This window comes from Lynx canadensis, chromosome F2 (assembly GCF_007474595.2).
Source record: "Lynx canadensis isolate LIC74 chromosome F2, mLynCan4.pri.v2, whole genome shotgun sequence".
Classification (NCBI taxonomy): Eukaryota; Metazoa; Chordata; class Mammalia; order Carnivora; family Felidae; genus Lynx; species Lynx canadensis.
This window is the reverse complement of record NC_044320.2, coordinates 20,183,303-20,207,319: the sequence shown is the minus strand read 5'-3', so window position 1 is coordinate 20,207,319 and position 24,017 is coordinate 20,183,303. Positions and strand designations below refer to the sequence as shown.

At 39.3% G+C, this 24,017-nt stretch overlaps 1 protein-coding gene across 1 annotated transcript in view; it reads left to right on the top strand.

Moving 5' to 3' along the window:
* Positions 1 to 3,326: 3,326 nt before the first annotated feature.
* COLEC10 (collectin subfamily member 10) overlaps positions 3,327 to 24,017 on the top strand; it is a 37,504-nt gene continuing 16,813 nt past the window's right edge. Inside the window, exon 1 of the mRNA XM_030304549.1 lies at positions 3,327 to 3,593. Within this exon, the coding sequence (XP_030160409.1) occupies positions 3,446 to 3,593 (148 nt within the window). The 5' untranslated portion in view covers positions 3,327 to 3,445. The remainder of the gene's footprint in view (positions 3,594 to 24,017) is intronic.

Below are 24,017 nucleotides of genomic sequence, written 5' to 3'. Positions count from 1 at the left end.
CCCTCTTCACACCTGTGGTGTTCCTCCCTCTCACAGATAGTACTGGGGGTCTGTTTGGCTTCTGACCATGTCTCTGCCCTTCCCACCCTCTTCAATGTTGCCTCTTCTCTACATCTAGCTGGGGAGAGTCTGTTCTACCAGTCTTTGGGTCATTTTCTGGGTTATTTAAACTGAGTGTATCTAGATGTATCTGTGGGATGAGTGAGTTTACTCTGCCATCTTCTCTGGAAGTCTCTATGAATTGTTGAACTAAAAAAAAGGGGAAGGGGCGAGGGAGAGGTTGGAAAAAATAGGCATAGGCTATCCCAAGGAAAAGTACTAAGAACTATTATTTGCTTCAAACTGCTACCAGTGGATTTCTACATATAAATGTAATGAATGTATTTCACTGTTTGCCAGGAAATGCTTGAAAAAAAAAATGAAATAGATTTAGAATAGTCTAAACAACTTAAATAACACCTATTCTCAGAGTATCTTAGAATTAAGAAAATACACTATATATCAAGTCTAAACTCACTTTATATGACTTATAGAAATTGAAATTGAGTGTTCTGCTCTATGTCATTTGTCTGGTTATGATAGATGTGGAATTTGAGGTTGCTCACACCATTCTATGGATTCCCACTATTATCCCATCACTGTTAATATGGCAAATGAAACCATTTTGACATTTTAAGAATATGTGAAAATTAATGCATCTTCAAAGCTTAAGCTTATTCACCTTTATGGAAGACAAGTAGCATTTTAAAAAGCAGGAATTTGGGGAAGTGATTTGTATTAGACTTATTTTGGTCCCTTTTTCTTTTTTTTTTCATTTTTTTTGATGTTTATTTTTAAGAGATACAGAGAGAAACAGAGCGCTAGCAGGGTAGCGGTAGAGAGAGAGGGAGACACAGAATCCAAAGCAGGCTCCAGGATCTGAGCTGTCAGCACAGAACCTGACATGGGGCTCCAACTCATGAACTGTGAGATCATGACCTGAGCTGAAGTCCAACGCTTAGCCCACTGAGCCACCCCGGCACTCCTTTTTTGGTCCCTTTTTCAATTGGTGACTATTAATCAGAGTTCTCCAAGGAAACAGAACCATCAAGATATGTCTGTATCGATATCCATATTCTGTATACATCAGTATTATCTCTAAATTGAGAGATGGAAGGATTTGTTATAAGACATTGGCTCGCATGATTATGGAGGCTGAGAAGTCCCATGATCTGCCATCTGCTAGCTGGAGGCCTGAGAAAGCTGGTGGCATAGTTTCAGTCCAAGCCCAAAAGACTGAGAATCAGGGAAGTAATGGTGTTAAGTTCAGTCTAGGTGCAAAGGCCCAAGACCCAGGGAGATGATGCTGTGGGCTCCAATCCAAGTGCAGGAAAAGACCGAAATCTCAGTTTCACCAATGAGGCAGAGAGGGAATTCTTCCTTCCTCTACCTTTTTGTTCTAGTAAAACCCTCAGTGATGTGGATGAGGCCTACCTGGATTGGGGAGGGAAATCTGCTTGACACAGTCTACAGATTCCACTGCTAACCTCCTCTGGAAACAGTGACACATGCAGCCCAGAAACAATGTTTAGCCCAATACTTGGGCACTCTATGATGCAGTCAAGTTGATACATAAAATTAACCTTCACAGTGATGTTAAACAGAATGCTTATCTTTTTGAACCTCAAGTACTTTGTCTGCAAAATGGGCATGCCACAGGGCTATCTTAAGGCTTAAAAAAGATACACTTAAGAGATCAACCCTATTTTGCACATAATGACTATTCGATTAATGCCTGTTCCCTTTCCTCCCTCTCTTCGTATTGCTAATAAAAAGGTCCAGTTATGTCATATGATAAACCTTTTGTTAGGGGTTGAATTGTGTCTTTCCAGACAAAAAAAAAAAAAAAATTCATATGTTGAAGTCCTAAATCCTAGTACCTTATAACATAACCATATTCAGAGATAGGATTATATGAGGTATTCAAGTTAAAATGAGATCATTGGGGGGCAGCCCTAATCCACTAAGAATGGGTAGGCTTATAAAAAGGGAAACATTTGGACATCGAGAAACACACAGGGAGAAAGCTGTGAGAAGACTGGAGTTGTACTGTCACAAGCCAAGCAAATACCAGAAACTAGGAGAGGGGCTTGGAATAGATCCTTTTCTGGTGTCTTCAGAGCAAGCATGGCTTTATCAACACCTTGGTCTTAGACTTCCAGCCTCCAGAACTATGAAAAAGTAAATTTTTGTTTGCTTAAACCACTCAGCTTGCAGCACTTTGTTAACAGCAGCCCTAAAAAACGAATACGCCTGTATTTCTTACATTGAGCATTACTTGTAATGACATCTTTTAGAAATAATTCTTCATTAGCCCTTATCAGGATAAGGTCCTGATTTTTAAGCAACAGTAATAGGGGCACTTGGTTGACTCAGTCGGTTAAGTGTCTGACTCAATTTCAGCTCAGGTTATGATCTCGCGGTTCATTAGTTCGAGCCCTACATTGAGCTCGGCGCTGACAGCATGGAGCTTGGGATTTTCTCTCTTTTCCCCCGCTCTCTCTCAAAATAAATGAATAAACTTAAAAAAAAAAAGAAATATAATACTATAGAATCCCCCCCATTTTAGCAAAAACTTACTACAAACATCATTTTAATAATGTTGTCAAATTGTCATGTCATACTCTCTCATATGTTTATTTACTATGATTTGCCAGCCATAATGTATTGTTAGGCAATTGATGTCCCTTCCTCTTTTTGCCACATTTTCTCGAATAAAATATTGTCCACATTTCAGAACATTTTCTTAAAATAGTGTAACAGAAAGGCAATAACTGGACCAAAGGCTATAAACATTTTTAATATTCTTGGTACTTATTGCCAAATTGCTTTGTAGAAAAGCTGCTGTTCATTCCTCGGGGGTTTAATCCCAAGACAACTCTTTGTAATGAGAGAAGGAAATAAGGTCATGAAGAACACTGGGAGCCCTAGCTTTCAGCTGCCGCCAACAGGTAATGAATATTTCCTTAAGAAAAAGCTCAAAGCCCTGCACAGTGCTTCCATGTCATGCAGGTGATTCAAGCAGTCTCTGACACCATCTTTCTGGAACCCAACATAGAAATGCAACATAGGATATTAAGTTGTCAGCTCATGTACTGAGCAGAAGGCATCTCTATCCTCTCTGCTCTCTAGGTTGTTTCTACTGACCTGCACACTTGAGTGTTTAGCTCAGAGATAATTTTCAGTAAACTGTTGTCACTTGAAAATAAACAGTCTGGATAATGTATGGTCCATTTGGAGCACTGAGAAAATAAACAACCTAGGATATGCTTTCTTCTTGTCTTTGTAGCCCTTTTTGGAATGTGTGCTCCAGATACGCTACCTTCTTCCCCAAAGCAGACGTTTTATTTAAAATAAAGCTGCTTGTTTGGCACTTCTGGGCAATCATTTTTGAAGAACCACAGCCATGAGTGGCTTTGGAGCCCTACTTGGAAGAAACCAGTTCATCCTTCTGGTGCTTTTTCTTTTGCAAATTCAGAGTCTGGGTCTGGACATGGAGAGTCGTCCTACCACTGAAGTCTGTGCCACACACACTATAGCACCAGGACCCAAAGGTGAGGAAAGAAAAACAAAATGTTCATATATAATAAGCGAACTGTCTTTTCTCCTCCCTCAACCCTACTGGAGCTCTCAATGACTTTCTCTTCTCCCTCTTCCTCCTTCTTTCCTTCTATTTTGCAAAACCTGTTATTTATTTTAAAACCTCCCTTCGTGTTAGGCAGGAGAATGTGGGGAGGGGGCAGGACGCGCCCAGGTCAGGAGAAAATTCCCTCCTCTGTGCTGCTCCAGGGGAAGACACACAAGCCACAACTTTGGTCTTTCAGGGATACTTTCCTGAAGATCATCTCTGTTCTTGGGCTGCTCTATTCCAATGCCTTTCTCGGTACTGATTTTGGTAAAGCTACCAGGCAAAAGCTCAGTAAAGAGAAAATTAAATCTTTCATATATCTCATAAATTCGTGGGGTTCTGGTTTCCAAAGAGGAGGAAAATTTTTGTTGAGGATTGCAGGTAGTATATAAATGAACATTTCTTCATTGAAAGTGGAGTCTTCGGGGCCAAGTGCCTTCAGTGGAAGGAGGATAGACTATTGCAAAATTTTTTCAAGTAGAGCCAAGGTCTAAATGTGCTTCAAGCAACTGGTTGATAAAAAATGCTGCTGTTTTCCTGGTTTCAGTTCTGACCCTTTTGTTCTGAAAGTGGTCACTGCAGTGTAGATCGGTGCCCTTATTAGTAATTCCTGCTATGTTTCTCCAGGCTGTAGGGTGGAAGAATCGCAGCTGCTTAAAATTTTAAGCAGAAAAAAAGGGTCTTTCAGAAAAACCAGAAATACATCGCCCTATGCTTGTCTGTTATTTAAATGTGTATTGCTTAAAGTGCATTTTTCGTAATCAGTGAATTAATTTCCTCCTAAGATTGCAATCCAAGCTTTAACCTTTGATACCATAAAATAAATGCAGGGAAGAACAATGAGACCTTGGGGCTTCCAAATAATTTCTTGGGTGAATAAATGAATAATGTGAGGGCAAATGTTCAGAAAAGAAAGTTTTGATTAGAAATAAAAGTATTTACTTAGAACTATTAGTGGCCTTTCCATCAAGAGTATAAGAAACTTTGTGCCATTCCTGGGCTCTCATGGAAAATGCTGAAAATTAAGTTTTCTTTGTTCCTGCAAATGGGAGAGTCCATTTGAGAATAGCACTGTTGAACAATTTTCCTTGCAGAGAAACTACAATGTTCAAGCTATAAGAAGAATGGGCAAAGCTCTGCCAAAATAATCCAAAATATAATGGATTCCTATTCAACAATTCTATTTATTCCAATCAGCCAACATATATTGAGTACCTATTAAGTTCCAAGCATTGTTTTAGGCATAATAGATGCATTCAATATCATACATCAGTGTCATGAACAGTAGAGAAAAAATTTAGGAGGGAAGGAGGGCAATTAATATTTATTGCGTAGCAGCAGCCTATTTGCCATGGTCTTCTTACCCTCATTTCTTAATGCAAAATTTCCCCCTTCCTCCTAGAAACCTTGCTAAGATTTCAAATGATGTAAATCTCCTTCACTCTCTTCCTGAGCCTTGTAGAAATTATGAGATGATTACAAGCAAAAATATGACAGAATGAAGAAGTAAGTCTTCCTGGGTGGAGATACTTGGAAAGGAGCCCTCTAGAACCCTGGGTTCCAGAACTAAGTCTATTAGGGACCTGGTATGATGTCTTCTTCTTTTCCCAGAGCCTGGGGACTTTGCATTAAAATGAATTTTAAGTCCCTTCTTATAAAAGAGATTCCCCAATTCTGGAAAGTACTGAATACCTACGACATCTCAGGCCTCATGTTAGATACTAAAGGTTTCAAATGAAAGCACTTGTCCTAAAACGTGTCTGCATTTCAAGCTATCAGATTGCAAACTCTTGGACTCAGGGCTCAATTATTTCATTTTCTCTTTGCAAATTGCCTGTATGCACGCACTTGGAGCAACTTATACATGTTCATCCCTGCCTTTCTGCCACTCGAGGCACTGTGCTGGATGCTGTGCTTACAGGGAAAAACAGGACTCAGTTTTTGTCTTCTCTCAAGATGTAAACTGCCATCTACCCTACCTCCTTCCTTCCTGAAAGTGAGCATAGCTCCTCCCCTCCCAACAAGGCAGATTTGCATATTTATTTCCACAAAAAAAGGAAGGAAGGAAGGAAGGAAGGAAGGAAGAAAAAAAGAAAGATAAAGAAACAAGCTTGATGGATAAAGAAACATTTTAAAGGACTGAACTATTGCTTCTTTTCAATATATTTTCCTACGAGCAAGCTGGTCTATATTTTTCTTCAAGGCTAATCACGTCAATACCATAGTTACTAGTATCGCACGCAGAAACTTCTCTAGATACCCTGAGAAACATTAAAAGGAGTTTTCCCTAAATTCATTTGGGAGACTGGGAGCTAAATACATCATTTAGAGTTGTATGTGGAAAACCAGTAATGCTAATGTGTCATATAATATGTTTTCCAACAAACACTGATCATTTTTTACTGCATTATTTCCTGAGCATGCCTTGGCGGTAAGAAAGACATTGAATTCAATCTGATCTTCGGTATGTTATTACACCTATTGAGTTTTAGTTTCTTTATTTGCAAAGTGAGCTTCATCAGAGAACTGTTTGAAGAATAATATAAGGTAAACAATGTAAACTTTAAGCCATGTAGACATCATAAATAGATAATTAAATTCTACTTATCTTTCCTTCCTCTCCCTGTTTATCTAAGTCTGTTGAGTAACAATTTTGGGAATAAGCATTGTTCCAATTATCAAAACTTCTTTGTTGAAAGTCGTCTTTTCTTTCTGTGCCTTAAGTTTACTATTGTGTGCTGTTGGGCCAGAAAATGTTCTTTCTTTCCCACCTACGTTGTTTCTTTAAACAATTCGTGTAAAATTCTGACCTCTAGTGGTTTTAATTGAAAACAGCAGGGGTGATAAATTTTAACAAGAAATGTTAAAAAGAAATGTAAAACAATAAATATTTGAGTGATGATTCACAATTTCCAAAGTATTTTCAAGTAGATTATCTTGTTTAATTCTCACAATTTCCCTAAGTGGTAGCAATTACTTTAAACGTAAAGATAAGGAAACCATCTCAATGAGGCCAAGAGGAACTTTCAAACTCTTTCACATACTTACAGAACAGATATGCAATTTGAACTTTAGCCCTGGGCGTCTGGCTCTGGGTCCAGTGCCATTCCATGACATCTGCTGGTTTCTGTTAATTTCTTTAACATTTATTTATTTTTGAGACAGAGAGAGACAGAGCATGAACGGGGGAGGGTCAGAGAGAGAGGGAGACACAGAATCTGAAACAGGCTCCAGGCTCTGAGCTGTCAGCACAGAGCCCCACGTGGGGCTCAAACTCATGGACCGCGAGATCATGACCTGAGCCGAAGTTGGACGCCCAACCGACTGAGCCACCCAGGCGCCCCCACTGGTTTCTATTAGAATCAGGTTTGGAAGTATATTCCACTGACCCTTGCTGGTAAAGAAATGGATGCAAGAATGCCTAAGAACACAGTGTTCATGCAACATCACAGCTCAACATTGTACCAGTATATGCTGAAAATAATGATTGCCTCCTCTTTGATAATCAACTCCATTACCTTATTAGTTCGCTTGGAAATTAAAGGTATTTTGCCTAACAGCTTATGGTGGCTTCCATTAGTTTTCTTTTCTTGCGGAGATTTTTGCTTTTCAATGACTTTTGTGTGTGTGGCCTAAAAGTTCCTTTGCGATCCATCTGGCTTCTCCCTACTTGTACCACATGAAACTGCTTCCTCACCTGTGGTCTGCTTCAGGCGCCGTTGCTTTGTCTCTCATTCTTAATCCAGAACCTTTGTACTCAGTGCTCCCCTCTGTCTGGCCCAACCTTACCCCAGTCCAGATTTTCCCAAAGATAGTTCCTTCTCCTCATTCAGGTTTTAGCTCAAATGCCATTTTCACAGGAGGCCCTACATGATACCCTTCATTTTCTGGTCCTGGTAATTGGCACAAACTTGAGTTGTTTCCAGGAATCTTCTCAGTCTCTAGTGCAAACAAGCCTTCTTGTGACTTCCCCAGACGGATGGCCAAATATGCCCAGAAATGTTGGGATCACTTTCACAGCCAAATTGGAATACTCACTACCTGTAATGTAACTATCAGAGGTAATTTGGTTTCATCCCAAATTACAAATTTTACATTCGTTAAAGCTGAAGCCCAGAGAGGTAGAATAACTTGGTCTAGGTCACACAGTGGTTAATTGGTGGCAGGACTAGAACTGGAACTCATATTCCATTTGTCAGGCCAGTCATTGTTCCATTCTACCATGTTATATCATCATCCTCACATTTTGTCATTCTCATTAAGCATGAAATGATCCTTCCCTTAGTTTTATAAATTAACATTAGAAAAGGAGTCCTGTGAGGTCAATGTATAAACATGGTACAGAATTGTTTTAGCTCGGTCACCTTGATATAAATTAAGTAGCTAATTTCTTTCTGGTGACTTTATCAGAGAGGTTAAGCAAGTAGGTATTTTCCCAAGACCTTTATATTAACGGCATTAATTCACTAGATTCTTTCATTGAGAGTTTTAATATGCATCCTACGCCTAAAGACAAACCAAAATTTTAAATGGTTTGGCCAGGTTGTTCTGAACGATTTTTCCTCTCCTTTTCCTTTTGGATAGATACCAAGAAAGTACTTCAAGGTTAAACCAGAAAAAGAAGAGTAAAACTCCAGTCAATCAAAGTGTGGGCAAAGACGAGTCAGGAGGCCCTGAATGATAATGATTTAAAAAAATTAGCTTGTTTCGTTTTAATCAGGATGTGTCCTTTACTCATGCCCCCTCTTTCCCCAACTCTCTTGCACAGTAACTTGACCACCTATTTGTCACTGCTAGGGCCACAGTAGTAGGCACCTGCATGTTGGTAAAGATCATGGACTTTGAATTTGAGCTCCACTACTTACCTCTTCACGAGACCTTCAAGCCTCAGGGCCTTCATTTTTAAAATGGAGATGATGACATTGTCCATGTCAAATACTTCATTTGAAAATTAAAACATGTTCGGCATATAGCTCAGCCATCCTCATTTTTGCCATTAGCTTCCATTTTCGATTACCAGCCACCATAAGCTGCTTCTTTCCCCCATCCTGACAAAAGGCTCACAGATTGTAAAGTTGGCTCTGTGAATAGAAACCTACCCAGGAAATGCCACTATCTTCTGCAGGTTGCTGCAATTTCCTGCCTAGTGTAGCCCCAAGGCAAAGTCCACTTTTGTTCATCAGTAGCTCACAAACTTGAGACCACCCTTACCCTTCACTAATGTTGCCTTCTTTCCGCAGTTGGCAGTTCTCCAACTGAGCCTGGTAATCTTTATCAATTAAATAGGAATAACAATAGTGTAAATACCCCTATGGATGGAATGGGATTAAATGAGTTAAAACCCACAAAACCAAAAGTCAGTTTTCTTTCCAGTAAGAAAAGATGGGATGATAATAGTGTGAGTACTTCATAGGTTAGTGGTGAGGAGAAATGAGTTAAGCCGCACAAAGCACTTAGCACTGTCTCTCACATATTGCCAAGGACTCTTTAAATATTAGAAAACCGTGGATTAGCAAAACTCAAGAGAAAACAGGAATGTGTTTCTTGTGTTGGGGGTCTTTTTTTCTTCCTTTAAAGAACATTTTCCCGTGACCCAGGCTGGCAGGTTTGTTCTCCTTGGATCTTGACCATATACGTAGGCCAGATACAAACTTAAGTCTCTCACTCTTTTTTTATGTTTATGAGATATACTTCTGTTAGAAATGGTGTGTTTTGGCCTTTTCGCATATTTTCAGGATATTCCAACCTATAACCAGTCTGGCTGGTTTTTGCACCACATACTTGATCTGCAATATTCTATACTTTCACAAAATTCGTTTGCAACGTTCTCTGCTACAAATACGTGCAGTGAAAATATGACACTCAAAGGCTCAAGTGTAGTAGCAGCTAAATAATGTAATTGTTTGCGAATTATTTACTATAATCATTCTTGATTTGAAAACTCTAGAACCATCGTTTCACGTCTCTTGTGGCCACTTGAAAATACTGGTATCTGTTAAATAAAGTATATGAATACGAGTCTTTAGAATTCACAAAGGTTTATCAATTATTTTTCATTGGCTGTAGTGACATACTACAAGAATCATTATTCCTATTTAAAGAGAAGAAACTAAAGCACACTACTCTTGCCTGTGACCCTTCTGAGGGTCATTTATTTGCTATCACCCAGGGGCGACTGTATGTACAGGCACTGCAGTCTTGAGTACAGCCAAAAATAGTTTAAATGATGTTGCTCTGCCTGGCTTGAGATGAACAAAAATCTAGAAAAGGATTTTGACAGGCAGCACCAAAGTTCCCCACCCCACCCACTCCTCAGACCACATGCTCTGTGACCAAACAGACCCTTATGTCCAATGGGAGATGGACAATATGCTCTAGTAAGTAAGCAAGTAAGACAATATGCTCTAGATCAAAGCGAAAGTCCCCAAAGAGATGGAGGGACTTTGACATATTACAAAGGAAGTTCTCTGGAATGCATTTATCAGTGTTACCCTAGCACTTGAAGAGTAAGGCTGGGCCAGTGATCTTAGGGCAAAGTCCGTACTAGTCCATAGACACAGACCAAATACACTGAAATAATACTCACATAGAGTGTGCAAAAGCAAGGGAGATGACCTACTTTCCTAGGTTAGAGGACCATTAAGATAACATTTTATTTTTCAAATTAGAATGGACTTGACATTTTGATTAATCTCTCTCTCTCTCTCTCTCTCTCTCTCTCTCCCTATCTCAACTGTCTCTATATTTTGTCTCCTCATGATCAAAGGAGGAAATATCATGTTAGTATGTTTTGAAGGTGACCCAATCATGCCAATGTGGAACTTTCTCCTGCTCCCTCTTCCTGATTCTCTAACATTTTAACTCTGCACAGATGAGTGTATGCAAAATTAAAATGCTCAGCATTCATTGATGCCAGGGTGTTTCTGCACCTGCCTATAAGGCTTTTCTATTGAGAACTGAATCTCCCAAATGCATCGCTCTTACTCCCTGTTCTCCTGTATTCCTTCCTATCTTACTTTTTGGATTTAGAAACATGGGTGGGTGTGGGAGGTTAGGGTATAGTACTCTGCCATGTCAAAATGCATCACTAATGCAACAAAGTTATTGACTTAATTTTCTGGTCAGTGGCAACTTACTCTTGGAACAGGGGTGTCCACTGGAGGAGAAACTAAGTGTTATTCCATCTCCTTTTATTAAAATCAATCTTTTTTTTTTTTTTAATTTTTTTTCAACGTTTTTTTTTTTTTTTTTTTTTTTTTTTTGTTTTTTTTTTGGGACAGAGAGAGACAGAGCATGAATTGGGGAGGGGCAGAGAGAGAGGGAGACACAGAATCGGAAACAGGCTCCAGGCTCCGAGCCATCTGCCCAGAGCCTGACGCGGGGCTCGAACTCACGGACCGCGAGATCGTGACCTGGCTGAAGTCGGACGCTTAACCGACTGCGCCACCCAGGCGCCCCAAAATCAATCTTTTAATAAAGTAGAGCACAGAATGTTTTCCCTATTCTAGCTCCAATGGCTTCATTGTAAATGGAAGCCCACTACATTTTGTTAACCTAATTTTCATTATACCTTGGGTTTTCTTTCTTCTTTTTTTTTCTTTTTTCAGTTTTCATGCTATTTTGTAGAAGTTGTAAGATTGTATCAGGTCTGACCAGCCAAATGATAGTTTAAACCAGAAGAGCCATTGGAAGTCTGAGTAGGAGAATGAAGCAACTTAGATTTTTTTTTTCAGGTAGATGAATCTCTTGGCAAGGTTGAAGGTAGACTGAAACACTGAAGGATGTGAGAAGCTCCCAGTGGGATATGAACTAAAAGCAAGAGATTAATGAGGGCTGTTGGGATAAGAAGAGAGGGGGAGATTAAAGAGAGATTTCAGAAGCAAAACTGGCAGGTTATAATGAGTTCTAAACAGTTTGGGCTGCCTCTGGACATTCAGATGGAAAAGTCCAGCAGGCAGTTGAAAATAGATATCGCAAACATTTTTTAGGCATTTCTTCTCTACAAAAACAAATCACACTATTTGTCTTGACTCACGGTTTTTGTGACTTGTCTCATTTAGGGGAATCATCAGGGAGGAGGACACCGCCATTCTCACAGATAGGTGGGATGCCCATGGATTGGGATGCTGGGATATAATCGCACAGTTATTACTTACAATGCTACTCTTTTTCTTCAAATTAGTTTCTGCCCCACTTTGTACTGAAAAGAATTTTAGACAGAATGTTGTATGTTACATCTACAGAGTGTTGTGAACGTTTCAGTGCCAGTGGCATAAATCTCTGGAAGCAAAAATACACTTCAGCCAGGGAGTTGCAAATCTGCACAGCCAAGGAATGGGCTAAAAGAGGCACTGCTTGCCCTTGGCCTCTTCTTTGCATCCCTTTAATTTCTACTGGCTAGAAATTCTAGGTGGCTATTGGATGATACTGTTATAAATGTCTCCAGTGCTCACCTCATTCCAGGCGCCGTTTGACCCTTCATGTGAATTATCACATTACTCCCCTCAACAACACTGTGAGGGAGATATTTCACTACTCTGACTTATAAACAACTTAGACTTGTACAATTTAAGTGGGTTGCCAGTGAGCCAGTGATGGGTCCAGGACTTGAACTGAGCCCTTAGATCCCAGATCTTCCACTCCTAACTACCGCACTGCATTGCAAAAGCACTCGCCACTTAGTCCTGGATGGATGGGATTTCTCCTTGCATTTGTTTCTACTGACATGGCTGTGAATGAATTTTAATAGTGAATGATATGTGCAGGCAGAAGAAACCTGCCCAACAAACCTTGATATTGTATTTTTCATTAAGTACAATGTTAGTTGTTGTTGGGTTTTTTTCTTCCTGTTACTCAGACATGCAGTGACTACAAAAGACTTGTAGGTTCCAAGTAGTAATTCTTTTTAAACCAAGTAAACCTGAAAGCAAGAGGAGGTGCTTTATAATCCAAGTAGGAAATATTGCAGGATATTTGAAATCTTCGCTTTTCTTTGCCAGGTCACACAGAAATGAGCTGAAGGAGGAATAAAGTTTTTCGGTCTCTGAAACTGATGGGGCACAATAAAAGAACTGGTTGATATCATGGTCATGCACGTCAACGACCTGGGTTGGATCACAGGAAGCCCCCAGTAAACACAGTTGTTATCATTACTGACATTGATATTGTTATTAGATAACTTAATTATATGTCCTTATATATGTTATTTCCTTGCATTACTTAGCATATTAATATAGAAAAAGCACTTCTTTTCTGTTTCCTTATTTGACACATTATCTTGTCATCTGAGGAGAGAGCAGTAGAGTTTAATAAAAGCCAAATCTCCTTACTCCCATATCACCGATCTTTTCAAAATCGCACCCTGTTAGGTGCCAACAACACATGTGACAATTTCCCTTTCGTAATACTCATGACATTTAGAAGACCTTGTTTGGTGTCTCCTTCCAACCAAACTTTTAGGCTTAGATCATGTCTAGTCTGAGACCGTGCCGTATGCCTAGGACTCAACACAGGACTTAGTAGTTGGTAGAGACTCCATAAATATTTGTTCAAGAATGAGTGAGCAAATTGTGAAGTTTTGAGCAGCTCTTGAGAGCAAAGTGTAAAATATCTGCCCTCGTCACAAGGAACTTACACTCCAATTAAGGAGTTGACATTAACACAAAAAGTTAAATAACAGTGCATTTTAAAATAATACTCCAAGGCAGCAATTATAGAGTAGTAACAGGGAAGCAGATGGTGAATTACCAAGGAAATAATTCTATCAATAGATTCAGAGAATTTAGAATTTGAGACAGACTGATGGGTAAAATTTACAAAGGGAGAGAAGGGCCATAGTTTCTTTATATTATTAATGATTTATTTTTTAAATTGAAAGAGTATTTTATGCTTGTTAAACATATAGCATGTATAAATATATGCAGAATAAAGATGTGTAAAGAAAAAACTAATGATTTCACATTTCACTGTCACTCTTCCTTTTCCAGACCCACTTCTCCCATGTAGTCATCATTAAGAGCTTGGTATTGGCACTTTTCTCTATATTTTTTCTGTTTATTATTCTTTCTTCTAAGTAAGATCATATGCGTGTGACTCTCCAAGAGACATTCTTTATATACTATAACATGGAGCTCGTGCTTTCTCCAGAGGTCTCGCTCTAACTCATTATTTTTAGTAACTGCACAGTATTTCTCCTTGTATTTTCATCAGTTCCATGATGACAAACTTTCAGATGGTTTATGGTTTTTGTTTTTGCCACAGCAAACAAGTGTTTTCATATACATAAATACACACACACACACGTTCTTACAAGTAGTTTTTAGTTCTTACAGTTATTCCCATAAAATAGGTTCCCTAAGGTAAAATAGATGGTTTGGATTCTTTATTTTAATCCTTATTGACAGACTAGCTTCCAGAAATGGTGTGGCAATTGATGTTGCCAGAAGCAATGACTGAGTGCTCTCTGCATCTGTGGCATCGTTTGATGCTACTAGTCTTTTTAGATTATTACTAAATCTAAAGGCAAAGTACCATAAAGACATTTCCATATGTACTATTGTTCTGACTAATAGTATGGGCACTTTTCATCTACCATTTATTACTTATATTTTTAGATCATCTTTTTATTTCACTTATTATCTTTTTGCAAAGGCTTTTTGCATGTTAAGAATATCAATCATTTTCTGTATCTTAGTGCTTGATTTTTTTCCCTTGTCTGTCATATATTTGTTTATAAACTGTATATATTTACGAGGCATCTTTTATCATATAAAAACTTTTAATTTCTCATATGGTCATATATGTTTTGCTTTTCTTTTATGACATCTGTGTTTTTTTCCTCTGAAGAGACGAACTTCAAACAGAGAGAAAAGTGTGTGGCACTCAATGGAGGCATGAATTGAAAGACATTTTAATAAAAGAAATGAATAACCAAGTTGAACAGGAATAGAAGGTTATGCAACTCAATGACAGAAAATAACACCAGAAATTTCCACCGATGCCAGTCTGTGAAAGTCCAAATGCTAGACTAACTAGTTTGGGCTTGGCCTATAAACACAGAGGAACTGCTGAAATGTTTTGAATGGGGCAGTTTTATAATGAAAATGCTATTTTATAAAGATTAGTCTGCAAGATGGTTTGAAAAAGTGAAGTTCAGATCTAAGGAAACCAGTATTTAAACAATTATTCATTGAATAGACACTATTCTAGGCCCTTGGAGTCACTGGTGAATAAGACACCATGCAGACCATTTAGGGACCACCCACAAGGAATAGGGATTATATGAGGACAGGAAGAGGTAGAATGATGGCAGTAGTGTTAGGAAGAAAAAGAAAGGACACATGTGAGAAAAAGTAAGACTCAAGGTGGAAGTTAGGAAGGAGGAATAGCCAAAGCCAATCTGGGTACTGAGCCTGGGAGATTAGAGCATGGTGGCAACACTGGGAGACACGGGCAAATTAGAAGAGGGAACAGGGATGCCTGGGTGTCTCAGTCGGTTGGGCTCTGACTCTTGATTTCAGCTCAGGTCATGATCTCATGGTTCATGAGTTCAACCTCTTGGGATTCTCTCTCTTCCCCTCTCTCTCTGCCTCTACCCCGTTTATGTGCATGCACTTACTCTCTTTCTCTCTCTCAAAATAAATGAATAAACTTAAAAAAAAAAAAAGAAGAGGGGACAAAAATATGGGGTGGAGAGAGTAGTAGAGCCAGTCTGGCTGCCTTCCTAGATTACAAGCCATCACACAGACCTTTCTCAGCTGACTCAAGTCAATTCATTAATCAGCCATTTGAGAGAATGACATTTCAATCAATTACTAATTTATTTAACTGTATTCTCATTAAGCTCACATTTATCTATCTTAACTTTAAGGGTGTTATTCCCTTTCTTTTGAAAACCTTTGTTGAGAAAGCACCCATTACATCTGAGACGCTGTGCCAAGTGCTAGGGATACAGAGAATATAGTGCATATCCCTGACCTGTCCCATCATGTGACACAGTGTGGTGGATGCTTTGAAGTAGGAGGAGTGTTCCCTTCAGAAAATGAGATGATCCTGACAGTTAAAGAGGGAGATGGCAGCAAGAAAGTCTGTACCAAGAAGACTTCTGGGGAAAGGACGTGACATGTGAGCGGAACCCACAGGATGCATGGTTTGGATGGAAAATAAAAATCCACATGAACTTTTATTGATGAGAACAGTGTAGTAACAGCCTGCCCTCATATAATGACAAATTTGTATTTTATCTTATTTTTTCACTTAAGTTATGAATTTATTCTGGTGGAGCCCAGTGCAAGGGATCCCATTTCTTCCGGAGAAAGAATAGGGGAGAGTTTCAGGTGTAAGCAGGTAAAGACAGGTGTTTCCTCCATTGTGCTCCCATAACAGCTCCTCTTCTAGCATTTATCACAGTAATTATATGCCTATCTTCTCCCGAGGTTTTGATTTCCTCATAGGAAGGCCCTTTTGTCCTGATCTGTGTCTAGTAGACACATAAGTTTCCTTACATTAGTAAGGAAGTAAACTTAAACTGGTTAGTCAAACAAGCAAACAGAGGAGAGAAGGGGAATTTATAGACTCATGTAACAGGGAGGGATTCAAGCTGCACTATATCCAGTCCGGAGTGAGGTGCTCAGGACTCAGTCTTCATACCTTGCTTCTGCTTTCCTCAATAATGACTTCACTTTAAAGAAGCTTCTCCCTTCGTGATGGTCAAATAGATTCAGATATTTCAATAGTAGTTTATCCTCTCTGCAACCCTTGCAGAAAGAGCAAGTCTCCATTTTTGAAAGTTATAACTGCTTGAGTTGTTGAGGAGACTTATCTACGAATTGAGACTCACTGGCTCTTGATGAGTCACATGTCCATTGCTGAACCAATCACTGTGGGTTAGGTTTAAAACACATGGACGTAGAATAAGCAAGCGTGGTTTCCTATGGAAATTTGTGGGACCGGTACTAGAAGCACAGAAGGAGATACCAGGAAGGTAAAAGCAAGAGATCCCCACTATACACTCAACATTTAGTGGATCATTAAGGGCACACTTAATGCACAGGTATCCTCTGTGAAATTTGCCATCCATAATATCGTTTAATCTTCAAGCAACTCCGTGTAAGAAAAATGTAACTATCTCAACTTTCTAGTTTAGGAAACTGAAGCAGAGAGAGTACCCACTATACTTACATTAGTATAATATGAAAGCGCTGTTAAGTGGAGATGTAGGAGTTGAGCCCAGGTCTCTGTGACTATGAATTAGTCTGCTAGGGCTACCGTAACAAAATACCACAAACTGAGTGGCTTAAACATCAGGAAGTCATTGTCTTGCAGTTCTGGAGGCTGAAAGGCCAAGGTCAAGTTGTTGACAAATTTGGTCTCTCTTAGCTAAGACCTCTCTCCTTGGCTTGCAGATGGCCGCCTTCTCACTGTGTCCTCACTTGGCCTTTGCAGGGATTTTTTTTTTTTTTTTACATTTGTCCTTGTATCCTTTTGTATGTCCAAATTTCCTCTTCTCATAAGGACACTGCCAGATTGGATTAGGACTGCCCAAACAGCCAGAATTTAACTTACTCATCTCGTTAAAGGCCTTATGTCTAAATACATTTGCCTTCTAAAGTACTGGGAGTAGGGCTTCAACTTGAAGGGCTCCGATATGAATTTTGGAGATGAGGAAACAATTCAGCCCATAACAGGCTATAAAACTCCTATTCTTCCCATTGCACCAAGCTTCCAAAGACCTGTGGTTCTGAAGGCTGAGACCCTTGCCAAATTGTATCTTGGTTAAGAGCTGCTTTCTTCCACAGAAGATTGTCCCTTGGACAGCTTTTCTCCTTAGAGGCAGGCAGCTTCCTATGGACTAAAATGAACTTAGTTCTTTTGTAATCATATCCCGACTGTAGGACCAAAATAAACGTTTTGCAAATGCTTTAAATGTATTGGGAAAGATGTTAATTGTTTTACAAGGATGGTCTTATTTCATGCACATTCTTTATAACTGGGTGAGATAATGTTAGGGAGGAGCTCAGAAAAATCTCTTAGAGGACCCCTGCCCTACTGTCATGGAAAGATGTTTTTCCATTCATGAGGAACATAGTATTTTATTATTATTATTATTATTTTTGCTGTTCTTCTTAAGCCAAGATGGCCAAGGTCTGGGTCTCCCTTGACCCACAGATAAGTTGCCTCATGGCAGTGAAGATGCAAAGTAATGTCTACACGTCATTCTTCCTTTAAAAACTATGCTTGCTCATTTTTTCTGCTTTCATTAAAAGAAATATGAAGAAAACCCCCTCCATGTCTGAAATGCGGAAAGAGAGCTGTGATGAAATGTCACCAAGGGTCTGTAATCTCTCCACAGTTTATGACCACTATCTTTGAGGGTCAGTGAGCCATGCTTGCAGAAGCCTGATTTTAAATTACAGATCACCTTCTCCTGTTGGTTCCTGTTATCCGAGTGTTTGTTGCCAGTCCTAGGATATGAGGCCATTTGGAGAGCTGAAAAATCCCACCTTCAAGGAATGGGCAGGTAACACTAGACATAACCTGGCAATACACTGGATAGGGGAAAAAGGAAATAAGAAACCTTTGTACTGATTTCTTCCTCTACCTGCAATTTCCATCACAAAGCTATTGAAATGAAAGAAAAATATCATGTGTTTCAGCATAAGGAAACAGCCCTCAATTCGGGAGACTAAACAGGTAGTTACTCTATTTATTTCCATTTACAGACAAGACAGAAACTTTGAGAGGTTAAATACCACACACACAAAGGGATATAATTAGAAATTGAATTCAAGATCTGTAAGAATGAAGCCCATGGATTTTATCAATATATCCTCCCAGCCTCACAGGGACTGCAGTCTTCTGTGAATGACCAATGGAAATGTGTCTTCTCCCAGCCACTCTGGTCATGACAGTTTCTTGATTTATTAGGAGTCCTTTCAGAATTAAAAATGGAATTTTTGTCATGATTTGTTTTCAGTGAACCTAGGTTTATTCCTCTGAATGTCTGTCTTTCTTTCTAAGGGCTCACCTCTTTTTATTAGTTTATATGCAGCACAGTAGTACAGGCTCAAGATAAACGAGGCCACAGAACTCTATAAAGATGGCTTTAGCAAATCCCGGTAGTCAATTAAAATTTAAGATTGACATAATGATATTATGTGTACACAGGAGAATGTTCCTACCTTTTAGAGACCTGCTGAAGTATTTAAGGAAGATATGTCGTGATGTCCGTTATATACTTTTTTTTTTTACTTTTTTTTTTCAACGTTTATTTATTTATTTGGGACAGAGAGAGACAGAGCATGAACGGGGGAGGGCCAGAGAGAGAGAGAGACACAGAATTGGAAACAGGCTCCAGGCTCTGAGCCATCAGCCCAGAGCCCGACGCGGGGCTCGAACTCACGGACCGCGAGATCGTGACCTGGCTGAAGTTGGACGCTTAACCGACTGCGCCACCCAGGCGCCCCGTTATATACTTTTTTTAAAAAAAATCAATAAAAATACATAGATGAAGCAATGACAACATGTTAATTGTTAAACCTCAGTAATGGGCATATATCTATTTCCATTTATCTTTAATTGTGTGCAAATTTACTTAGCACACATAGTTAAGTAAAAAAGTAAGTGATGATTGTAGGATAAGGATTGAGGTAGTGAATACAAAGGAAGGTTTAAAAGAAATGTCATTTCTGGTGGTGATGATGATGATGATGCTAATCATTCTTACACCTCCCTTCTATTCTTGTTAAAAGAAGAACAGATGAGTTTGCCAAGCACCAGGCACTGTGCTGCACACTTTTCATGCATTGTCTCCATTAGTCTACAACAATCCTATGAAGTAACGATTATTTTCTCCATTTAATGGATGGCACTGGGATTCAGAAAAATGATAGAATTTGTCCCAGAGCTCTCTTCACCAAAGGAGGGCAGTCCCTTTGCCTTAGGGAGAGCTGTGTAGGAGTGACTGAGTTGAAAGAATTCAGGATTAATGGGGAGATAAGTAAAGGCACAGAGGGACTGATAAACAGAGGGACTGGGGAGAAAGCAAAAGTAGTAGGTCCCAAGGATGGCTGAATATTTCGGTAAAAGGATGAGGTGGTGATCCAGGAGGTAAAAGTACTGGGAGATAGTCCATTTTATGACTGTACTAAGATATGTGGTGTATAGGAGAGGTCCAGGGAATAATCGATATGACAACAGAGCTTTCCAAGAATGAGAATGTAATTGGCAAGAAGGTGTAGGTAGAGACGAGAGGGATATATTTTAGAGAAGAGTGCTGGCCCCGTTAATAAAGCACCCCATACCACCTCCTGCACTCAATTCAAAGGCTGATCAGGAGGAGGATTGCTAACAACCTCCTCCTAGTCCATAAGACTATTTTGGCAGTGGGAAAAGTTCAGCTTCTAGTGATTTTTCTTTAGCATTTCCAAAACCAATTCACTAATTTTTAATAATTGCTTCCTTTGAGCAGAGGGTACTGACCTAGGTTCAGCAATTTCAACTCAAACTAGACTTTAATTTTTAAAGACTTTTTGCTTGTTGGGGGAAAAAAAACTTTCCCTTTCCCTAAGAAAAATTAGTCAGCTGTGCGCTCTGCTGGAATTCTGGTGGAGAGATTATCACAGCAAGCTGGCGGCCTGGGGGGGGGCGAAACAAATCATTTTTGTAAAATTGAAATTAGTTCATTTCAATTGATAGCTTTTCATTTAATTTTAAAATGGAAGTAGCTATTTTTAAAGGAAAAAAGAAAGTCTAAATTGCACTACTAATCCAATGAAATATTGCCAAGAGGATGAAAGCAGACAACTGTGAGCCATGTGGGGGATCCTTTCCAAAGCTTGCTTTTATACCTCTCTTCTGTTCTCATTAAAGCAAGTCTCAAAGATCAAATGAACCCAGGGTTCAAGCTGAAGGCAAGGGCACGAGTTGTTTACTTCATCTCTGCCAGCAGCCTGCTCAGCACCGGGCTGGGATGCAGGCACACAGGTCAGAAGAATAATAATCCTATTTTCACCCTCCCAGGTCTCCATCAGGAGCCACCAGGGAGCAGTAGATGACTAAGTCCCTCATCTGGCTGCTTTCAGTTAGATACTTGCTTGAAAACGAATGGGAAAGCTCAGAGGAAGGTGGAAAAGAAGGAGAAGTAATAATGGCACCAATAATTTTTGTGGTTTCATGATTCACAAAGTGTTTCACATACATCCCTGCCTTTGATCTCACCTTTTGGTGAGCAGGACACGTATCTTTGGTCCCATTGTACAGAATAGCAATCCAAAACCCAGAAATGTTAACAAGAATGTGTTCCCAATCAGACAGTTTGTTAAGAACATGGGCTTTGAAGGCAACTGCCCTGGTTTGAATCCTGGCTTTATTACTTACAAGCTCTGTGACCCTAGGAAGTTACTTAACCTTTCTTTGACCCATTTCTTCATCTGTAGAATGGAGCTAAGAATAATATCCATCTCAAAGTTGTTGTAGAGGCCAAATGATAAGATGTATATCAAGTGCTAGGTACCCTTTGGCCCATAGTATTCAATAAACACTATCATTACACTTGTAAAATGTTTTATGGCTCACAAAATATATCCAGCTCACTGTATTTATTAGGCACCAGACACAAACAATGTGTTAATTTATGAAGATGCTAGAATAAATCACCCATAACCCCAGCCATCCCACAGGTCACAGATGAGTGTAAGGAATAACACAGAAAAATGGACTCAGGATACAGTGATATTTTCAACAATGAAGGTAATTAAAGGGAGGATTTAGCCCAGCCTGAAAGTGTTAGAAAGGGCTTCCTGAAGGAAAATACTTTCCTAATTTTACCTTTACTAAAACCCTCTGAGGCTCTGCAGAAGATAGTATTTTGTCCATTCTCCAAATCAGTGAATCAAGGCTCAACAAAGGTCAAGGACGTCCCAAGCTCTGTCAGCTAGTGAGTGGCAAAGCCAGGTCTCAATTATACTGAACTACCTCAAGGATACATTCCCTGTGGATTAAGTCATTGAGATGCTTGGCTGGTTTTTGTTTGTTTGTTTGTTTGTTTTCTTCCCCACTGTTTCTTTTTTTAAAAAGGAACAAAGACAGCCATTCTTTCTGCATCTCCCCTTTTTCTCCCTGAAAAATTTGACACAATATCCAATTATTTAAAATCCACAATTTGCTAAGGGTCACAGAATCCTGGATTGGAAGGGATAAATGGAGGGATCTGGTAGGGATCTGGAGGCACAGAAATACACATGTTGAATCCTAGCTCTGCCATCCACAAGCTCTATGACACTAGGCAAGGAACTTAACCTCACTGAGTCTATTTTTCCATTCAAAAAATGGCACAATAATAGTTTTCACCTCCTAGAATTGGTATGATGATCAACAGTGCTGGCATACATATAATAACTCAATAAACATTGGCTACTAACTTTATCTAAAGAGATGCCACTTTGTCCATCCACTTCACCCCTCTGGTCTGATCACACAAATCATCTGTGTGTTCTTTTTTGAAAGCTTCCCCGGAAGGAGATTTTAGAGCTTCACGTGGGAAGTGTTTTAATGCTTGACCCATCTCATGACCTGGAAATCCAACCGTTCCATACTTGGCTTTTTGACCTGGAAATCCAACGGTTTTGACTTAAGCTTTCATTTAAAATATTTACGTTCTGCTGTCAGGAAAACATAGAGAATGGCTGAGCATGCTTTTTGTGGACAAGTAAATGACATCTCAACTTTCTCTCTCCCAAACTGTCTAATCTGAGGAGCTTCACTTTTGTCCTTAGAAGTTTTTTTTTTTTTTAATCTACTTCTTTCCATTAGTGACGGACAGGACTCCTTCATATCCTGAGATTGCCGTGGTGATAATTCAGGTAGCTGGTCATAATATCGCGTGTGTTGTGTTCTTTATTTTCAAAGCACAATTGCATACTTACCTTGTTGATGCTAAAATAACTGAGAGAGGTAGGGAAGGCAGGTATTAAGTCCACATTAAGGATGAGGACACTGAGATATAAAGAATAACAATATCCACCATTGCTAAGAACAGATTATGTTCCAGGTCTTTTATGTATTTTATCTTATTAAAGTTCTTATAAGGGCCCTTGTTTTGTAGGCATTATTAGCTCAATTTGTATGGGGGGAAATCGAGACTCAGAAAGGGATGTCACATACCTAACTTTCTCCAGATAATGAGTGGTCAAGTGATAAAGTCCAGATCTGCCTTATTCTAAAGCCAATAAACTCTATCACTGACTTTTGAAGGGTTGCTCAACCCATCAGAGACTAACATGACCTTCGAACCCAGGGCTCCTGATTTATGGTCCAGGACACTTTTCATTAAAACACTCATTCTGTCCTTGACTAGATGGGGTGTGAGAGCTAGATCCACCTATGACTAAGATAGTTGCTGCCCACCTGGGTGGCTCAGTCGGTTAAGGGTCCGACTTCAGCTCAGGTCATGATCTTTTGGTTTGTGAGTTCGAGCCCCACATCGGGCTCTGTGTGAACAGCTAAGAGCCTGGAGCCTGCTTTGTATTCTGCGTCTCCTCTTCTGCCCCTCCCATGCTCATGCTCTGTCTCTCAATAAATAATAAACGTTAAAAAAAAAAAGATAGTTGCTGCCCACACAGAACTGCTTTGCAGCTGTTCCTGTTTCCTACCTGTCTTCTATTCTTAGCTTCCTGGTCTATGCCTACTACTTGGGGTCTCTCAAACATGCAGTCCGAGAGTAAGAGTTTACAAAGTATAAGTTATAATTTATATATTTTATAATTTGTATATATTTAGATAATTATATATAAGTATAGAATATTATTTATATATGTATTACACATCAATATACATGTTTGAACATGTACATGCTTCCAGAACTGGCCAAATTCACTATAAAAATAAAGACTTGTCATGCCAGATATGATACACACACACACACACACACACACACACACTGGAATATTACTCAGCCATAAGTAAGAGTGAGATCCTGCCATTTGCAACAACATGGATAGACCTAGAGAGAATTATGTTAAGTAAAATAAGTCAGACAGAAAAAGACAAATACCATATGATTTTACTTAAATGTAGAACTTAAAAAGCAAAATAAATGAGCAAACAAAAAGCAGAAACAGATGTAAATATGGAGAACTAACTGGTAGTTCCCAGAAGGAAAGGAGGTGGGGAGATGGGAAAAATGGGTGAAGGGGAATAGGAGATACAGGCTTCCAGTCATGAAATGAATAAATCACAGAGATGAAAGGTACAGCATAAGGAATATAGTCCATGGTATTGTAATAGTTTGTATGGTGATAGATGGTAGCAAGCTTGTGGCAAGCGTAACATGACCTACAGACTTGTCAGATCA